General features: G+C 43.2%; 1 protein-coding gene across 1 annotated transcript in view; it reads left to right on the top strand.

Annotated features, from left to right (window-relative positions):
- Window positions 1-21,296, top strand: part of SEMA4G (semaphorin 4G) — a 330,270-nt gene that overhangs the window by 251,273 nt on the left and 57,701 nt on the right. The window contains exons 8-9 of the mRNA XM_033943303.1: window positions 7,917-8,074; window positions 19,038-19,201. Of these exons, the coding sequence (XP_033799194.1) occupies window positions 7,917-8,074; window positions 19,038-19,201 (322 nt within the window). The remainder of the gene's footprint in view (window positions 1-7,916; window positions 8,075-19,037; window positions 19,202-21,296) is intronic.

The following is a 21,296-nucleotide window of genomic DNA, read 5'->3' as shown; positions in this document are numbered from 1 at the left end:
ATTTCATTAATAATATCTTAATTCCATATACCCCATCCGGGATGCTCAGGTCCCAGTCACAAAATCTACTCTCTATTTTATCCCTCCGAATTTTGAGTATCACTCGAACAACAAATTTTGCAGTTAACCCCACCGACCGTGTGGAACTCCTTACCTATCGAACTACACGACGAAAACTCGTTTGACAAATTTAAAGGAAAACTGAAACAATCCTCTTTAAGGAAGCTTTTAATCCTTAAATCTTTCCTGCTTCAGTTTCCCCGATTCCTGCTAGCTCCGGTTTTTCGGATGAGATTTCCCTTCCCTCTCGTATTTTCCCCTCTTTGGACTGCCTTTTTTTTTTTTTTGTGATGATGGATTTCTAACCCTCTTGTTTAAGTCAAACTTTTAGTCTCTTGTTTGTTTCTCCCCTTTTTTTAGAGTTTTACTTGTTTAAACTTGACACACAGGACAAGGGTAAGTCTATATATGCTGCTCAGATAGGGCCTTACAAGGGAAATGATGAGGCAGATATGATAGTGGGAATGAGAAACAGATAGGGGTGCTTTACAAGTTGGGTTAGGACTTAAAACACAGCTTCAAAAAAGTGGGCTTTCAGCATGGATTTGAATTCCATCAGAGGCGGAACCTGACGTACCAAGTCAGTCAGGTTGTTCCAGGCATATGGTGAAGCAAGGTACAAGGGACAGAATTGGGAGTTGGCAGTAGAGGAGAAGGGTACAGACAAGAGAGGCTTACCCGATGAACAGAGTTCCTAAGACTGAGTATAGGGAGAGATAAGAGAGGAGAGATACTGAGGAGCTGTATGCGAAAATGGGTAAAGGAGCCAGTGAAGTGACTTGAGGCGAGGGGTAACTTGAGCTTAATGACACTGGCAGAATACGAGGTGTGTAGCAGAATTCTGAACAGATTGAAGTGCAGCATGAGGCCTTAGAAACATAGAAGATGACGGCAGAAAAGGGCTATAGCCCATCAAGTCTGCCCACCCTACTGACTCATCCTCTTAAGTCTATACCTAGCGACCGATATTCCAGTTCGACCCTCGTAGGGATCCCACATAGGTATCCCATTTATTCTTAAAGTCCAGCACGCTGCTGGCCTCGATCACCTGCGCTGGAAGCTCATTCCAACGGTCAACCACTCTTTCTGTGAAGAAATACTTCCTGATGTCGCTATGAAATTTCCCGCCTCTGAGTTTGAGCGGATGCCCTCTAGTGGCAGAGGGTCCCCTGAGAAAGAAGATATCATCTTCCACCTCGATACGTCCCGTGATGTATTTAAATGTCTCAATCATATCTCCCCTCTCCCTACATTCTTCTAGAGTGTAGAGCTGTAGTTTGTTTAGTCTCTCCTCGTACGAGAGACCCTTTAGCCCCGAGATCCTCCTGGTGGCCATCCGTTGAACCGATTCGATTCTAAGCACATCTTTACGGTAATGTGGCCTCCAGAATTGTACACAGTATTCCAGATGAGGTCTTACCATGGTTCTGTACAATGGCATTATGACTTCAGGCTTCTTGCTGACAAAGCTTCTACTGATACATCCCATCATCTGCCTTGCTTTAGATGAAGCCTTCTCCACTTGATTGGCAGTTTTCATGTCTGCACTGATGATTACTCCTAGGTCTCGTTCCGCCGAAGTACAAGTTAAAGTTTCTCCATTCAAGGTGTAATTTCTGCATGGATTACCGCTACCGAGGTGCATAACCTTACATTTCCCAGCGTTAAAGCCCAGCTGCCAGGTCGAGGACCATCTTTCCAATGTAAGCAGGTCCTGTGCCATACTATCCTGTAAAGTACATTCCCTTACTATATTGCATAGTTTAGCGTCGTCGGCGAATAATGTTATTTTACCCTGAAGCCCCTGAGTCAGATCCCCTATGAATATGTTGAAAAGGAGTGGGCCCAGGACTGAACCCTGCGGTACTCCGCTGGTCACCTCTGATGTTTTAGAGAGGGTACCATTAACCATTACCCTTTGAAGTCTTCCACTTAGCCAATCATTGACCCAAGTAGTTAGTGTTTCTCCTAACCCCATCGATTTCATTTTGCTTAACAGCCTGCGGTGTGGGACGCTATCAAATGCTTTACTGAAATCCAGGTACACGATGCCCATAGACTCTCCCAAGTCTAGCTTCCTTGTCACCCAGTCAAAGAAGCTGATGAGATTAGATTGGCAGGACCTACCCCCCGTGAATCCATGTTGATTGGGATCCCGTAGATTTCCCTCAGACAGGATCGTGTCTAATTTGCGTTTAATTAAAGTTTCCATGAGTTTACACACTATTGATGTGAGACTCACCGGTCTGTAATTCGCAGCCTCTGCCCTGCAACCCTTTTTGTGCAGAGGAATGACGTTGGCTGTTTTCCAGTCCAAGGGTACTCTCCCCGTGCTTAGGGAGAGATTGAAGAGTGCGGCTAGCGGTATCGCCAGGACATCGCACAACTCTTTGAGCACTCTTGGGTGCAGATTGTCTGGTCCCATGGCTTTATTTACCTTTAGTCTTGACAGTTTGCTGTAAACTTCACCTGGTGTGAACTCAAAATTCTGAAACGGGTCATCCGCACTTGACTTAGCTTCTAACTGAGGACCGTGTCCTGGTGCCTCGCAAGTGAAGACAGAGCAGAAGTATTCGTTCAGTAGTTCAGCTTTATCTGAATCTGCTTCCACGTAATTCCCATCCGGTTTGCTAAGGCGTACTATCCCGTCTGTGTTCTTTTTCCTATCACTAATATACCTGAAGAAGGATTTGTCCCCCTTCTTAATGTTCTTTGCTAGAGTTTCTTCCACACGAAGTTTGGCCTCCCTAATTGCTGTTTTGACCGCTGTAGATCTGGTCCTATATTCCATGATGGCTTCTCTTGTTTCCGTACGCTTGTAGGAAAGAAATGCTTTTTTCTTCTCCTTAACAAGGTGCGAGATCTCTGCGGTGAACCATTGGGGTTTATTGTTTCTTTGTCGTTTATTTACTGATTTTATGACGCGGCTAATTGCTTCATGTATGGTTGATTTCAGTGTTAACCACTTAGCTTCTACATCATCGGTCTCCACTTGGTCCTGCAGCGTCCGATGGACGAAATCTCCCATGCGTGCGAAGTCTGTGCCGCGGAAATGGAGTACCTTTGTTTTCGTGTTTGATCTAGGGAAGCCTTTCCTAAGGTTGAACCATACTATGTTGTGGTCACTGGAGGCTAGCATATCTCCTACTGAGACCTCTGAGACGCTTTCCCCGTTGGTGAGTGCCAGGTCGAGGATCGCCTGGGCCCTAGTGGGCTCCATCACCATTTGTTTGAGACAGGCTCCCTTTATGGAGTTTAATAGCCTCCTACTAGCGCTGGTTGTCGCTGAAAGTGTGCTCCAGTCTGTATCAGGCATATTGAAGTCCCCAAGTAGTACAGTGTCTCCCCTTAGAGTGATATTCTCAATGTCTTCAATTAAGTCTGTGTCCATGTCATCCAGTTGTCTAGGGGGTCTGTATACCACACCAAGATACAGGCACTTTTCTCTGCCTCTTGCCAGGTTTACCCAGAGGGATTCCCCTGTGTATTTGACATCTGTAATCCTGGTGGTTTTGATGTCCTCTTTAATATATAATGCTACCACCCCCCCCACCTAACTTGCCCTCTCTGTCCCGACGAAGTAAGTTGTAACCCGGTATAGCCATATCCCACCCATGAGAGTCCGTTAGCCAAGTTTCGGATATCGCCGCCACGTCTAGGTCAGCATTCCTTATTTCAGTCTCTAATTCTAGAAGTTTATTACCTAAAGTTGAACAGCATCTCAGGCTTTATCTTGACTTTCTCAAGAAGACATTGAATGCTTGAGTGTTTGGAACGCTGTTAGTAGATGACTACACCAAAGTGTACATGTTTAGCTATTAGTGAAGTATGTTAGATTTCTGTTATTTTCCACAATAAAGTGCAGATATTCAAGATTCATTTAATAAAATACTTCTAGATTTTTTGCATGTAAAATGTCTTTTTATTATGATTTGATGACAGGAAAATGTTTTCCTATTCTTTTGTGATTGTAACACTATATTAGTGGGGTTCCAATGAATCTAACCCTACTTGTTACAATAAGCATATTAGATTAGAGACTCTAGTCTTATTTCTGTACTGATTTATTGTTCTTTTTCAATAAAACAGATGACATAAAATGTATCATTGCTGAGTGTGAAAAGAAATTTGCTCCATTAAGCAAAAATAGGATTATTTAAAGAAAAACTGAGCTTTATGTAATCAGTGGCTTTGAGGGACATCAGGATGGGCTTAAACATTTTTTTTTGTAATTATTTTCTGATCAAGTACAATCAAATTAATGGGAAATACTTGAATTTGTATAGTTTTTTCCAACTTTAGGTTTTTCTGGACAATCCTACTATGGCATGTTTGAAGGCATTGGGCACAGTTGGAGAGAGTGATAGGTTGAGGATCCGGCAGATAGAGGGGATGTCAGTAGGAGAGAGATTGATCAGTAGACAGGTGGGGTTGGGATCAGAGGAAAAGGTAGTAAGTGTGGAGGAGGAAAGAAAATGTGTAGTTTCCTCTTCAGTAATTTCAGAGAAGGATGAAAAGGTGTCAGGTCAATGGAGGGTCAGCAGAGTGGACTGGAGGAGGGAGAGGTAGAGGCGATTCGGTCAAGAACTCAAGGCTAATCTTGTAAACCTAGTCATGGAAGTACTCAGCTATAGTCTGGGGAGAAAGCGAAAGAGGAGTCGGGGGGTGAGGACACTTTGAGTAGAGAGTTGAGCGTGGCAAATAAGACGGTGAGGGTTGGATCCATGAGAATCAGTCAAGTGGATGTAGTAGTCTTGTTTCACAAGTGAAAGAGCAGATTGGAAAGAGGTCAGCAGGAATTTGAAGTGCATGAAGTCTGCATAAGTGCAGGATTTCAATCGGTGACGTTTCGCAGATGGTAGTGGATCTTAGAGGTCAGCCAGAGCTGGAGTTTGGTACACCTTACAGAATGTGATATGGGAGGAGTGAGAATATCAATAGTAGAGGAGAAAATAGTATTATAGGAAGAGACTGCCTCATTGACAGACTTACATAGAAGGTCAAAAGCTACAGGTTACATTTCTCGATCTTTTGTATGCTTATTTGCATCCATTTGGAACAAACTTCCTGTCGAGATTAGAACATTTTCGTCCCTTCAAAATCTTCAGAAACTCTTTAATTTCAACTTTCTACATTCTTGAATAAACCATTCTTATTGTGAATTTAGTTGTACTCAAGTGTGGAAGTCGCGTTGGGGTTAGTTAATTTGATTTCTGTCTTCTATTGCTTCAACCTTATTTTGTGTAAACCGAGTCGGGCTTCTAAATCAGAAGATGACGCGGTATACAAATCCAAGGATTAAATTAGATTAGTGTTTGAGAGGAAGGGGTAGACAGTTAGTGGAGAAAGTGCACGGGTCAATGGCCTGAAGATTCCTGAAAGTATTGGTGAGGATCAGTTCTGTCAGGGGATGGATGTGGGGTTTTATGAACACATCCCAAAGAACTAACAAATTGACATTAAAAAAAGACATTGAGATGAAGGAGGGGAAGGTGGAAATATATTGAAGGGAGTAAATTTAGCCAGAAATTTGAGTGTTGGTGCTTTGTAAATGAAGTGGAGTGATTTGGAGGGGAGTGGGTAGAACAGTGCAGAAACCTTATGTTAGAAACATATTCTAATTTAGCACACAGCTTCCTAATGTAAGAGTAATGCCAAAGTTTTGCTCTTCAATGCAATAACCAAATATGCAAATTTGTCCTGCATAAAAGGCATGTGCTAACCTGGGAGAACATGAGCGCACACTCGTCTGCACTAGCAGCAGCCAGTGGTGTAGCCAGACATCAAATTTTAGGTGCACTAACAGGTAGGATGGGTGGGCATGATGCATTTTCTCTCCACCATCCTATTCAAGGTGAAATTGAAATACTGGTGGAGATCCTCAAGTCTCATTGAAGATATCTGAAGCCTGCCATAGCTCCCCTTGGACATCTGTGACAGTTCATACTGCCCCTCCAGCTGTCAGTGCTGGCACCCCAAGCATGCTGAGCATGCATGGGGGCACCAGCTTTGGTGGCCCAAGAACACTGCCGTTGACTTTGGGGAATTAGTGAACTGCAGATATCTTCAGACAATGAGGCTTCCCCACCAGCTACACCAAGGGTGCACCACTGCTGGGTGGGTCTGAACTGAAAGTGAACAGGCCCACCCATGGCTGTACCCTGGCAGCAGCTGCCTCTGGGTATGTGCACACAAGCTTAGGTGCAGATGTATGCACATGCAACTTGGGTGCTGATACAATTTTTTTGTGTGCAAACCCATGTGAACCAGCAATACCTCTCACATAAGTTGTGGATCGTTATGCTCACAGTAAAGGGAAGAAAGAGGTAAAGAATTCTTATAGCAGAAAACACAGGAGATGCTACCTTCACAGATCATGAAAGCAGAAAAAAATGACGAAGGTGACTCAATGATATTCGATCTCATTTATTGGATAGAAAGACTCGACACGATTGTGTTTTGGCCCTTACGGGCCTGCCTCAGGAGTCTGAACATATGTCGAGATGAATTTAGTGAGAATGTTCAGTCTTCACGACTTATTTCTGTATCACATTAAGGGCTCCTTTTACGAAGCTGTGTTGGCTTTATCGCAATCACCTTTTTAGCGCGTGCTAACCCCTGCGCTAGACGAAAAATTACCGCCTGCTCAAGAGGTAGCGGCTGGCAAATTAGCGTGCATTATTACGCACATTAAACCACTAATGCGACTTTGTAGAAGGAGCCCTAAATGTATGCCGATGGCTAAAGAAAAACTGGCATCCAGGAATGTCCTCCTCATGCTGCCTGCAAAATGCGTCACATCTCGACATAAGTTGAGACTCCTGAGGCAGGCCCGTAAGGGCCGAAACACGATCGTGTCGAGTCTTTCTATCCAATAAATGAGATCGAATACCATTGAGTCACCTTCGTTGTTTTTTCTGCCTGCATAGAATTCTTTTTTTTTTTAAATTTTAAATGTTTTATTGAAGATTATAAAAGAAATACAAAACAGCAAAATTGGATATCAGCTCAAACAGAAATGCAATATAAAACACAATGCCATAAAAATGTCTGCCGTCCTAAAATATACAAAATGCATCTCCGAACTGAATAACAATAAACCAGATACCCTTTCTCAAACTGCACCCCACACCCCAATTCACATGAACAAAAACACATCATAAGACAACTTCCTGTTGTTCCTTCAGGAAGTCGTCCCTATAAAGCGATCCCTCCCAACCCCCCCCCCACCCCCAAGCAGTAAACTTAAGTCAAGAGTCCACTTTGTCCATAATCATAGACCAAGTCCGGGTATAGGAAAGCCTGCATAGAATTCTTTTGTGTTTTTAATTCTTTATTGATTTTCTAACCTTCAAAAGTGTAATACACAAATGTATATCGTATAATAAGTTAATAAAAGCACCTTCAACTTACAAATATGCATAACCAACCATTTTCTCTCACCTTTCCCCCCCCCCATGATTATTCAATAAAACATAGAAACATAGACTATCCCAATAACCTTACCCTATTCAGATTAAAAATATCCTCCCACCCCAGGTGGCATAGAATTCATAGGCAGGAGTTCAAAGGTAGCCTTTTGTGACATAGACCTTGTATTAAAGCCCCTGCATCGTGTTGAGGCTTTTGGTTTTCTCTGTGTGTGTGTGCTGGAAAGGCAATAGCCTTATTATAACACTGGATTTAAATTTGCTGTGCACTAATGTGTGTGAGGCTTTGCGCACAGTTAGCTCATGCACAAAATTTGTCTAGCATAGGGCTTCTGATGACCACATCAAGTTTGTAGTTCATTGTGAGACCACCTCAGTAGAACAGTGTCTCAGTATTCCTACTGATAATTCATGATTGCCATGCAGATGCTGACTTCGTGACCTCTGCATTGGTCCAGGAGAGCGTGAACAGCACTGTGGGTGACGACGATAAAATCTACTATTTCTTCATGGAGAGAACAGGAGAGGAGACCTCGTCCTTTCTGGACAAGACACAGGTGGCAAGAGTGGCTCGAATCTGCAAGGTAAATAAGCTATACTTGATGGTATTTGCACATAGAAGGTGACACGATACACTGGCTTGTATTTAGAATACAAAAATATTCAAGTTTTCTTGGGCAGGCTTGTCTGGATAGGAAATTAAAGAAACTGTGTTGACCCTTAGGTTTGAATAAGCAATAAGGTTTATTTTTATTTTCCAATAATTGAAATATTAAAGGGCCAAGTCACAGCAGGTTTAAACTGATGATATATAGAAAAAGTGTTTATAAGGTGAGATAAGCTATAATGATCTTTTTGACAGTGAACCAGTTCTATCTGAGCTGTTAAGTTCAGAAAGGGAAGCTCTTTATTCATTTCCACAGCAGGGAACACTCAATGAAGTTACAGGAAATACTTTTAAAACCAATAGGAGGAAAAAAATTTTCAGTCAGAAAATAGAGCGGTTAATGTATCTGGTTTAAAAAAAAAGTTTGGGGCAAGTTCCTGGAGGAAAAGTCTATAGTCTGCTATTGATACAGACATGGGGGAAGCCACTGCTTTCCCTGAATCTGTAGCATGGAATGTTGCTACTATTTGGATTTTTGCCAGATACTTGTGACCTGCATTGGCCACCTTGAAGATAGGATACTGGGCTTGATGGACCATGGGTCTGACCCAATAAGACTATTTGCGGTTTTTCAGTATTTGCGGTTCTGTTAATCCCCTATCACAGCGAATACGGAGGGAGAAGTGTACAGCATTTCCAGAAGTTTTAGGTTTAAATCATCTTTATTCAGTTTACAATGAACATGCTCCATAACAATCGGGTATCTCTGCGAATACAACTAAAATGTGAAAATCAGAATCGAACAGTACAATTTAAGTACTCGGAAAAAATAAACGGAAACCCCATCCCGCCGTTGTCCTTCTCTCCCCTCCTGCTGCATCTCAATTGTAACTAACAAAACCAAAAATCAAGCATTAAGTGTGTGGCTATGGGCCACTGGGGTTAAGGTGAACCAAAAGTTTTACCATCGCCGCTGAAATATACGTACAGTGGTACCTCGGTTTACGAGTGCACCGGTTTGCGAGTGTTTTGCAAGACGAGCAAAACATTTGCAAAATCGGTGCCTCGGAAACCGAGCATGGCTCGATTTACAAGCACCCCCCCCCCCCCCCGCAATCTGGCACCCCCCCTGCCTCGAACCGGCAACCCCCGCCACGATCCGACCCCCACCCCCCGACACGATTGGGCACCACCCCGCCGCCGCTTCTTACCCTCATTTGGGCACTCTAGAAGGTCGGACTCCTCGTCTGCTGGGCCTTGAGCATCTGAGCATGCTCAAGGCCTGCGAGTTCACGTTCACATTCAGAACGTGAACTCGCAGGCCTTGAGCATGCTCAGATGCTCAAGGCCCAGCAGACGAGGAGTCCGACCTTCTAGAGTGCCCAGATGAGGGTAAGAAGCGGCTAAGGGGGTGTGCCCATTTGTGTCGGGGGGGGATGTCGGATCGTGTCGGGGGGGGGCCCAATTGTGTCGGGGAGGGGGGTTCGGATCGTGTCGGGGGGTGCCCAATCGTGGTGGGGGGGAGTCGGATCATGGCGGGGGGGTGCCGGTTCGAGGCAGGGGGGGTGCTGGATTGCAGGGGGGGTGCCTGATCACAGGGGGGGCCTTCGAGGGGAGCAATGCCGGTTCTTGGGGGGGGAAACGCATCAAAGCGAGTTTCCATTATTTCCTATGGGGAAACTCGCTTTGATAAACGAGCATTTTGGATTACGAGCATGCTCCTGGAACGGATTATACTCGTAATCCAAGGTGCTACTGTAATTCCTTGCTTAAATAATATAGTTTGTAATTTGTGACTATACACTCATTCTGTACCAGGATTAGCTTGCTTTTACATACACTGTAACTAAGGAGTCCTTTTACTAAGGCACGCTAAAAATTAGCGCTCGCTAATACGTGCCAACGCGTCCATTATATCCTATGAACGCATTGGCAGACGTTAGAATTTAACGTGCGCTAAGTCAGCTACCGTACCTTAATAAAAGGACTAGTAAATCAGTTCCTTGTATCTTTTTTTTTTATAGCTTTATTCATTTTGAAGCCATAAATAAGTGCAACAAATTATATAATCCTATTACACTATAAAAGCACTTGGATTCAACCAAAATTGTATTCTATGACAAATAGATATATCACCCTCCCATAATTACATTTAAAAATTGCACTCAAATGAAAGAATTAAAAATATTTTCCAACCCACCCACCCAGGACATGCAGGATCAAAGGGCAAAATCAACCATCACTCTTTGTAAAATTTTGTCAATGGCTCCCAAATCCTCAGAAACTTCTTATAATGTCCCTGTTGTTCCTTATATCTTGTTTAACACTATAAACACCTTGCCTTGAGTTTAGCCTCCCATCCATTTATCCTGACAGACTCTGTGACTCGTACCACCTATCTTGTCTCCTTGGCTATATGATAAGCTGCATTATAGAAAAGAATTAGTGTCATCAGTTAGCTTAGCGGGGATTAAAAAAAGGTTTGGATAATTTCCTAAAAGAGAAGTCCATAGGACATTATTGAGATGGCTTGGGGGAAATCCACTGCTTATTCCTAGGATAGGCAGCATAAAATCTGGTTTTCTACTTGGGATCTAGCTAGATACTTGGAACCTGGGTTGGCCACTGTTGGAAACAGGATATTGGGCTTGATGGCAGCTCTTATGTTCTAATGTGAGCCAAGTATAGGATAATCAAGCCATTGTGACATCATTGATGAGGTTGGCTCTTAGGCATTGATGGAATGAGACATTATGACATCACAATCTCAGCTCTAGAATGTTGCTGTTCTTTGGGTTTCTGCCTGGTACTTGGGACCTGGGTTGGCCACTGTTGGAAACAGGATGCCGGGCTTGATGGACCTTCGGTCTGACCCACTATGGCAATTCTTATGTTCTTATATCTGTTGTTTGAAAGTTTTGATATGTGTTTAGTAAATGTTTCATAAGTATGATGCTGATGCTGTATTATATCTCTTATTTGAATTTCAGTGCAGTTAATAAGTATATTTTTGAAACTATTTCAAGGTAGTCCTATTATGAAGTTTCGATTTGCTGATTTTGAGTTTATCTCGTTCGTTGTATTTATGTTTGATCATTTTACTTTTGTAGGTTTTATGTTGCATTGTGCATGCTGTACACTGCCTTGGGTGACCTCTTCATAAAGGCAGTTAATAAATCTTTCCATTTTCATAAGAATAATCATTTGAGATATCCAAGTTTGCAGTGTGGGTGCATTGGTCAAATCGACTGTATAAACCAGTGTTTCTCAAACTGTGTGCCTCAGCACAGTGGTGTGTTCCAAAGAGATTCCAGAATTTTACTTTATTTTTAAATATTCACTTCATACGTATACACTTGAATAGATGACATGTACGTCGTGTACGCAAGAGTCTGTCAATGTTATGAGCGTCTGTGTGCGTAAGGTTACAACTGCCCAGACTAGCATCATTCTCTGACGTGATTGGTCCTTGAAAACTAACGGCAAGTCATTTTAGGTTTAGATTTTATGCAGTTGTTATCCTAACCTGAGCAAAAAAAAGCAATCAAGGCTTTGTTAATTTTTGGATCTTCTTATCGTTGCAAACTTGGATTTTCAGCTCTGACGTTCAAATATCTTACAGGCCGTGCTGAGGTGGAAGAAGATATCTTTTTCCTTACAGGTCCCACGGCAACAAGAGGGCATCCACTCAAACTCAAGGGTGGGAGATTTCATGGCGACATCAGGAAGTACTTCTTCACCGAAAGGGTGGTTGATCGTTGGAATGGTCTTCCACGTCAGGTAGTCAAAGCCAGCAACATGCTCGACTTCAAGAGACGATGGGATAAACATGTGGGTTCGCTCCGGGGAAATGCTTATGGGGAGGGTTCTTTGAGTGGGCAGACTTGTTGGGCCGTTGGCCCTTTTCTGCCGTCATACTCTATATGTAATCTCTGACAGAAATTAAATCGAAAAAGGAGAATACTGCAGATGGTGGATGATGAAATGCGTGTTTGTCAACTATTGAGCTGCATTTTAAGTTAATTTGCACTCAAAAACAAGCACATCCATCGCATTGATTAACAATTCTATTCTATCTACTGTAGATTCACCATTGTTACAATGACCCATACGTAGTAGCTTAAAGAACTCTCAAATTTAATTTTTTGTTGGTTTTGCAATTTTATAATTTCAATTATAAAGTGCCGTGAAAAACATTTGCTCCATTTAGAGGTCCTTTTACTAAGTGGCGCTAGCCGTCTTAGTGCGTGCTAAAAATAAGCATGCGCTAAATGCTAACGCATGCAAATGTGTCCATTAAATCCTATGGATGCGTTGGCGCACGTTAACATTTAGCGCACGCTAAAACGGCTACCGCACCTTAGTAAAAGGACTACTTAGTGTGCCGGAGCGAAAAAAAAGTTTGAGACACACCGGTATAAACATAAGAGATTGTCCTGCCATCCAGGCTTTTGGGGAAGCCATTTTTATTTTTGTGGAACGGATCTGGCAGATACGCATCCAACGTTCCCCTTTACTTTTATTTGGAGTTCCTCTTCACTTTTCTCCTCGTCGACCGGGAACTGCAGCTTTCCTCCGGTGCCTTACAGTGCATCCTGCTTAAATGGATGGAGGTGGAGAGTCCTGATTATTCTCTTTGGCGATGTTGACTGATCACCCTGTTCCAATGGGAACGCAGAGACGTACAAGACTTTTCTTCCCTACTTGGGCGTACATTCCAAAGGACCTGGGAGCCTTTTTGGAACACTTTGACCCCAAGGGCTCACAGTCGCTTATTGAACTGTTGACCGATTGCTCTGTTACTTGAGTCTGCTGCTTACACCTGTTGCTTTCTTTGGGATTTTATGTATCTCACTCTTGTTTGGTATCTTGGGGTAGACTTGAAGGAGGACCGGGGGTGGGGGGGGGTGGTTGGAGGGTGGGTATTGGGGGCAGGGATTGGTTGGTATTTGCCTTTCTCATCAGCTTGTCTTCTCTGTTGGATTATATCCTATTTACTTGTTCCTGGGGCACCTGGCAATGATGCCTTTTCAGGGGATTTGGGGTTGAGGTTGGGGGTTGTTTTTTTGACGATTATAATGTGAGCTTATTCTGTCTTTCGTTGTACTTCTGTTTTTCTAATTGTTGAGCTCAATAAAATACATTTAACAATAAATAGAAGAGATACCACCAACAATACCTGAAAAATGGCGGAATCTAAATACGTAAACAAGTATTTCTTCAGAAAAAGGAGGGAAAAACCTCAGATGTCCTATTTTGTACGTCTATGAAACCTAAACTGCTGATACCACTCGGGGATGGGGGGGTTTTCTTCAGCAAAAAACACAAACAAACCAAAACCTCCCCCAAAAAACTCAACATTCAAAATCAATTTAAATATTGTATCGCAGGCTTAATTGCAGTAACAAGCTAAACCATTTCAATGCATGAAGCACGAAAAGCAGGCACTTATCTTCCTTTGTCCTGACGGGACCCGTTTCTCCAGTAGCTTTGTCAGCGGACTCCGTAGTGCTGCATCTAATCTCACCGTTTAGCGTGGAAGCTGCACTTAACTGATACTTGCTGCTTAACTTAGCATCACATGACCCCATAGAACAAATATCCCTCCTTTCATATTTTAAAATATATAAAACTACCTCTTATTTTCAGTTTGGCCTTTTTCAAAAACTTGAAGGGGTTGTGACAGAAACATCATGAAAACATGATGGCAGATAAAGGCCAAATGGCCCATCTAGTCTGCCCATTCGCAGTAACCATTATCTCTTCCTCTCTCTACGAGATCCCACGTACCGATCCCATGCCGTCTTGAATTCAGACAGACTCTTGTCTCTACCACAAATAAGGATGATTGCAGTAATTACTCTTCCAAATTAGATGCATTTGTGAAAGAATGTGGAAATATGGACTCTCTCCAGCACCTCGGATGCCAGTATTTTTCTAGTGGTATTTGTAACTTGTTGAAAGATATTAATAAAGAAATTGGCACAAAACATTCATAACTGTTGTCCAAAATGCTCTGTTTTGTAATGCAAAACTTTTGCCCCTCCCTACACCCATGAGTCCTGGGCTTCAGCCACTTTCTTGGCACCCTGCTTTTGTGAACCCTCCCTCTTGCATTTGGCACTAATGAGTGCCAGAGGGGGAAGATGAGAGATTTCTCACAAGGTTGTTAGCCTTCCTGTGTTTGCATCTGAGGATTTTTAAACTAGAAAATATGTAGAAATAAAGCAAAAAGAATCCAAGTGCCACCTTTTTTTTTTTTTTTTTTGGGGGGGGGGGGTGTGGGACTGACCAGAGCATGATTAGATTAGCTTTCAAAGGTAATCCTTCAGATCAAAGATAAGCAAAATAAAGAATTGTCCATGGACTGTAAAAATGAATTCTGTGGACCATATTAAACTTGCTATAGAGAAGACAATTCAGGTCATTCAGAGAAGAATCACTAATAATAATACCCTAAGTGCGCATGCACACTCCTACCTCCGTGATCTGTAGGTCCGTGGCCCCGCATGCGCAGTAGAAGTACTCTACAGTGGCTTCTTCTGCGCATGCAAGGCACTTTAAGCAGGGACGCACGGACGCGACTCCCCCCTCCTGACCTCACTCCATCTAACTAGACAACGGCCCCAAACTCGCGGCCCCCAGATAATGTTCTGCGGCCCGCGGTCTAGCCGGCTCCCTTACACTCCCTGGCCGAAGTTATTTTTAAGTTCAAAGCCACAGCTCCTCTCACAAGCCGCACCTGCATCGGAGAAGGCTTCCGACGCAGGCGGGGATTGTGAGAGGAGCCGCTGCGGCAGCTTTAAAATTAAAAATAACTCCGGCTGAAGCAGCAGAAGGAGTTTGGGCTTACGCCACAGATAGCATTAAATTTTGACAGTGATAATGAGAGTAGGGCATATTTTTGCTGTGCCCTTTTTCCTCCATCATCAGTTCCAGACTCTGTTTTTCGCCTTGAACTGGTGCTCCATCCTACCTCTCTGACCATATTCAAATCTAGTCTAAACTCTTTTTTAGGCAGCTTTTACCATTTGAACCATTTCTGTGTTATACACCCATTCCCCATAGGTTCTGGGAGCAGGATCTGTACATGGTTATGTACTTCAGAAATGATAGATAGTGGTAATATGTAGGTTCCATAAACTTTTATAGAGGCTGTTTGTTAATGGGCCAAAAGAGACTGCAGTGACCAAAGCATAAAAGTGCAAGTGCTTTCAGCTTTTTAAAGTAAAGATTAAATCAGTCATGCGCTTTCCAAATTTTATGTGTATATATACAGGGTGAGGCAAAACAAGTAAGCCCCTAGAGCAGGGGTGTCAAACTCAGTCACATAAGGGGCCGAAATCTAAAACATAGGCTAAGTCATGAGCCCGAATTTTTTATTAAGATACTTAGGGGGTCCTTTTATTAAGGTACGCTAACTGATTGGGGCGTAAGGGTTTGGGGGGGCCTTCTGGCAGGAGGGAGTGGGCATCCCTCCTCCCTATCACAGTTGGGGGGAATTGTTTCAGGGGTTCTGGCAGGAGGGATTGGGCATCTCTCCTGCCACGGATAGTCGTGGGGGGAGATTGGGGGTGGCGGCAGGATGAAGTGGGCATCACACCTGCTGCCCTTCATGCCTCAGCTGATCGTGGCAGGGAGATATCCTTGCCGTGATCAGCTCAGCGGCCACATCTGTTTGAAATGTAGGGAAACGCTAAGCTCGCCCAAGGCCACTTCCGGGCAAAACCATGCCCAGCCTCGGGCAAGCTTAAGTGTCCCGACATGTCTCCCTGCACCTGCAACAGATGCCTACGGTGTAGGTGGCCTGCCTCAGGATTTTGGGGTTTTGTTTTGTTTTAGAAAACGTGCATCCCGATTGGCTGGCTAGACAGCAGTAAGACACCTACCGCTGCCTGCAATCAAGATGCATTTTATAAAATTTGCCTGATAGTGTATACAGCGCTGCTTACATCTAATAGCACTATAGAAAAGATTAGTAATAGTTGTACTATACATAGGCATTAGACTAAACTAAACTAAATCTTAAGTTTGTATACCGCGTCATCTCTACACTCGTGAAGCTGGGCACGGTTTACAGGGAATGGTACGGAGAAGGGACTCCAAAGAGGGATACAGGACAGTATAGAGAAAGTTTAGAGGGGCTTAGTATGATAAAGGGGAGTAAATATTACATTTTTGAGAATAGCCAAGTTTTTAGATGTGTTCGGAAAATTTGGAGGGCGCCCAGATTCCGAAGTGGGGTAGAAAGGTTATTCCAGAGCTCTATAATTCTGAAGGAGAGGGATGTCCCTAGTTTTCCTGGATGGGATATGCCTTTTAATGAGGGGAAGGATAGTTTGAATTTTTGGGTGGATCTGGTGCTGTTAGAATTCGAGGAATTCCAAGATAGTGGGAAGAGGGAAAGAAGAATGCCGTGAAGGATCTTGCGCATTTAAAGTGGACAATTACAGTAAAAATATTCAAAAGTAGTACATGTTATGACATACATCAACACAATACATGTTAAAACCGTACAAAATGGATAGAAGCAAAAATGGAACATATAGACTGGATAAGGCAGAACTGTGCGACTTGGCTGTATGTGCTGGAAATTTATTACCCTGTTAACTCAAAAATAAGACCTAAACCAAATGCTGAAGTTCGCTTGTAAAACGCAAAAAGGCAGTGCATTTGGGTTATCAGAGCCCCTCATCCCTCTCCACATTTATAAAAGATTTTTTCATAAGATCTTGGATCCCTGAGGAAGGTCCGTTCAGCTGAAACATGGCCCGTGTCGGGTCCATTCATGATAAATGTGGATAGTATCGATATTGTGCTTTTATTGTTCTTTAAATTTTAAATAAATTACAACTGAAGGTCCGAGAACATTGACTCTCCACAGTTTTGTTTGCTTGGAATTTATCTCTTTTACCACCATTCCTGGGACCCCTGATGAAGACGTGTTGATCGAAACACGGACCGTGTCGGCTCCCGTTATTCATTTAAGGTGGTTTATTTTGTGTGCAACAAATTGTTTATTTAAATAAACATTGCCTGCATCTTGTACAATTGTTCTGCAGTTTCGTTTTTTTGTTTTTGTTTTGGTTTCATTGCTTCTTTAATAATAACTTTATTTTTGTACTAGTCTTTAAGCCCGTTACATTAACGGGTGCTAGAGCAGATGTCTGTCTGTCTGTTTTGTTTTCTTTGTCTCTCTCTCCTTGGACGCTGTCTGTCTGTCTGTCATTCGTTCTGTCTGTGGCTCTCCCTGGCCCCCTTTGTCTGTCTGTCTCTCTCCCTGGCCCCCTTTGTCTGTCTGTCTTTCTCCGTGGCCCCCTTCTGTCTCCCCCCCCTAAAGCAAAGCAAGTTTGTTCCCTGGCCCCCTTTCCCTCTCCCCCACCCCAACTTCCCTGTGCAGCAGGAGCATTTCCCTCCCACCCTTCCCTGTGCAGCAGCATTCCTACATTCCCTCCCCCTCCATTTCCCTGTGCAGCAACAGCAGCATTTCCCTCCCCTCTACCCACCCCACTACCCTGTGCAGCAGCAGCATTTCCCTCCCACCCTTCCCTGTGTAGCCGCAGCATTTCCCTCCCCCTCCATTTCCCTGTGCAGCAGCATTTCCCTCCCCCCACCCCACTTCTCTGTGCAATAGTATGTTTGTTTCTGGCCGGCTCCCTTACCCTTTCAGCGCACAACAACCAACCTTCCTCTTCCCCGGACCCGATCTCCACGCTCCCGCCCCTGTACCGAGGAACACGTGAAGCGTCCAGCAGCTCGGGCAGTGCCCCACGCCGCCACCTCAGCCAGCGACCAGGCGCGGTACCAAGGGGCTCGACTCTAAGGCGGTTGTCGCCAGGCGCCATTGACAGAGCTGCACAGTCACGCTCTCCAGCCACCGCACGCGCCTCCAGCTTGCGTAGGCGCTGTGAGGACTGGCACAGAAGCACACCTCATGGTGCCAGGAATCACGAAGTTTCAACAGCGCATGCGCGCTCTAGGGTTTTATTATTATAGATACCGCAATAGCACAAGCAGTTCAGAGCGGTTTACAGAGGAAGAGACTGTCTACAGACAGCAATGTTACAAAAAAAGACTTTCAAATTACATTAGCATGCCAAGAGTAGTCAGGATTTATCCGGAAGCATTTCAAAGATACAACAAGACAGGAAAGGAGTCGGAGAAATTTATCAAAGAGATAGGTTTTAATTGATTTCCTGAAGGTTTGATAGGCGGGTGCATTTGAAATAAAGTTGGTTAACCATTTATTCCATTTGCCTGCTTGGAATGATAATGATCTATCAAGGAATCTCTTGTAGAGCAGAGCTGTTAGATTTTTTTTTTTTTTAATGTCCGATTTTTGCTGGGTTAGATGAACCATTGGTCTGACCCAGTATGGTTATTCTTAAGTTCCTAGCTCAGATTGATAGATGGAAGGGGCGTGGTTAAGAAACTGCTGTGAGATCAGGGCATAGGGAATATGTTTTTTTAACTTGATTTTTCCATTGTTTTTACTGTTATGATTTATAACAGCATGTGTTGTACCTCTGTTCTGTACACCTTACGGGTAAAAGGATGATCTACAAATCACTAAAATAAACTGTATATTCGGACACCACCATCATTAGCTCATTTTGCACCAACCCAGCGAAGAGGGCATATATTTTCTTTAGAGAAACTGAATATATTTATGGCTTGTTGATCCTTATTCTCTTTCACTTGCAGAAAGTCTACACCAAGTCTATGCATACTGGTCACAGTAAATAAGAACACACAGTGTTAATTCCTTAAAATTCTTCACAGACTGGTGGTTGCAATCAAAAGAATGTCAAGCTTGATCTCTATTAACTTTATAAGGTTATAATGCCCTTGTCCGTTGCAAAACAAGAGTTTGCCGTTCCCAGGCGCCACACCTTACTACTTTTCTTTTCGTTCCTCCCATTCCCCCCCACCCCCTCCAGAGTGATTTAGGAGGCAAAAAGATACTGCAGAAAAAATGGACATCTTTCCTGAAAGCCAGACTGGTCTGCTCTATCCCATATTATGAGGTTCTGAAGAGTGCGTATACTTTGGACACAGGAAGATGGGATACTACTGTGTTCTATGCAGCCTTCTTGTTAAAGTGGTGAGTTATAGCAGAACAAGATGAGGTTGTGTTTAATTTTGGGCTTATATCCTGCAACATACCCAAAATGAGAACCGAGTGGGCTACTGCAAAACATAGGGGATCTTTTACGAAGACCCTCATAGTAACATAGTAAATGACGGCAAATAAAGACCTGCATGATCCATCCAGTCTGCCTCAACCGTACACGCTCTATAAATTAATATTTAATTTAAATGGTCCTTTTTCTTAGATATTTCTGGGACAGAAACCCAGAGCCCTGCCCGGTAGTGTGCTTAGGTTCCATCTACTGGAGTCTCCATCAAAGTTCACTCTAGCCCATCTAAACCATCCCATCCATCCTCAACTGAATGGCTATAAATGGGATATAGATCTGCAAGTCTGCCCTAGTGATTGTATGTGATGATCTTAAGGTGGCCAAACAGGTTGAAAAGGTGACGGCAAAAGCTCGAAGGATGCTAGGTTGCATAGGGAGAGGTATGGCCAGTAGGAAAAAGGAGGTATTGATGCCCCTGTATAAGACTTTGGTGAGACCTCATTTAGAATATTGTGTACAATTCTGGAGACCGCATCTTCAAAAAGATATAAAAAGGATGGAGTCGGTCCAGAGGAAGGCTACTAAAATAGTGTATGGTCTTCATCATAAGGCGTACATAGGGACAGACTCAAACATCTCAATCTGTATACTTTGGAGGAAAGGCGGGAGAGGGGAGATGTGATAGAGATGTTTAAATACCTACGTAATGTAAATACACATAAGTTGAGTCGGGGAGTGTTGGGGGACATTTGAGAGGTGCTTCGATCTAACTAGGGCAGGGGTGGGCAACTCCGGTCCTCGAGGGTCAAAATCCAGTTGGGTTTTCAGGATTTCCCCAATGAATATGCATTGAAAGCAGTGCATGCAAATAGATCTCATACATATTCATTGGAGAAATATTGAAAACCCAACTGGATTCCGGCCCTCGAGGACCGGAGTTGCCCACCCCTGAACTAGAGCTTATTTTTTGTGTAAGGCTTATATTAAGACCTACCCTGAAAATCATGCTAGGACTTATTTTGGGGGGAAAACGGTAATAGCGCAGGTGAAAAAATCCTTAGCAGTAATGTTATTATCGAGATAATTCAGATCTTCTTGTGCAGAGTACACCGGTAAGTGTACAAATTATACTTGTTTGTTCTCTCAGTATACATTTTAAAATATACTGAGCATTATAGAGTAGAAAAAGTGATACAAAGCTCTGAACCTGTGTCAGGATGCAGGATTCCTGTACTTTTCCTCAAGCCTAAAGTGGAAAACCCCAATGAGCACCACCCAAAAGTAATGGCGTCACCTCCAGCCCAAGTTCAGCTGCAAGTCAGTCCACATTCCATTTTATTTTATTTTTTTTTTCATTTACAAGCAAAAATGTTCACAAACTGACTTGTTTTGTTGTGTGTTATAAAAAAAAAAACAACTGGTGCCTATTTTCACCTTGGGCTTTTTTTTTTTTTTTTTCCATGTGCTGCTGAGACACATTCTGTATTTTGTATAAGGGGAATTTTTACACAAGTTGCTGTGAAAGTCACAGTTGGGTTGCAAATTTCGCAGCTGTTAAGGAGCCCTCATGAAGGTGCAGACTTGTCTCGGAGCCTTGATTTTCATCACCAGCGGTCTTTCCGTCCCATGTGACTCAGGGTTGCTTTCAAGATGTATAAATGGATTTCTTCATGCTTTATGCATTTTCCTAGCTACTACGACTTATCATTTCTATAGCTCTGCTAGACGTACGCAGCGCTGTACATTATACATGTAAGAGACAGTCCCTGCTCAATAGATCTTACAATTTAATTAAAACCGACAAACAGGACTAATAGGGGTTAGGGAATTTCTCACAGAGGGAGTGAGTAAACAGACAGGGGCACTTTACAACTGAGTGGGAGTTAGGAGTTAAAAGCAGCCTGGTTTTTCTTATTACATAGATCTTTTTGGACCCCTGTTAGGTTACAAAAGTTAGCCAAAAAGACTCAGATATTGTGAAAAATCAACAGAATTATCAAAATACCTTCACTAAGAAAGATACACAATGTTAACTGCCTCGTAAATAGGAGACTGAAA

The sequence above is a fragment of the Geotrypetes seraphini genome, chromosome 4 (assembly GCF_902459505.1).
Source record: "Geotrypetes seraphini chromosome 4, aGeoSer1.1, whole genome shotgun sequence".
Taxonomy (NCBI): Eukaryota; Metazoa; Chordata; class Amphibia; order Gymnophiona; family Dermophiidae; genus Geotrypetes; species Geotrypetes seraphini.
This window is presented reverse-complemented; position numbering and strand designations above follow the sequence as displayed.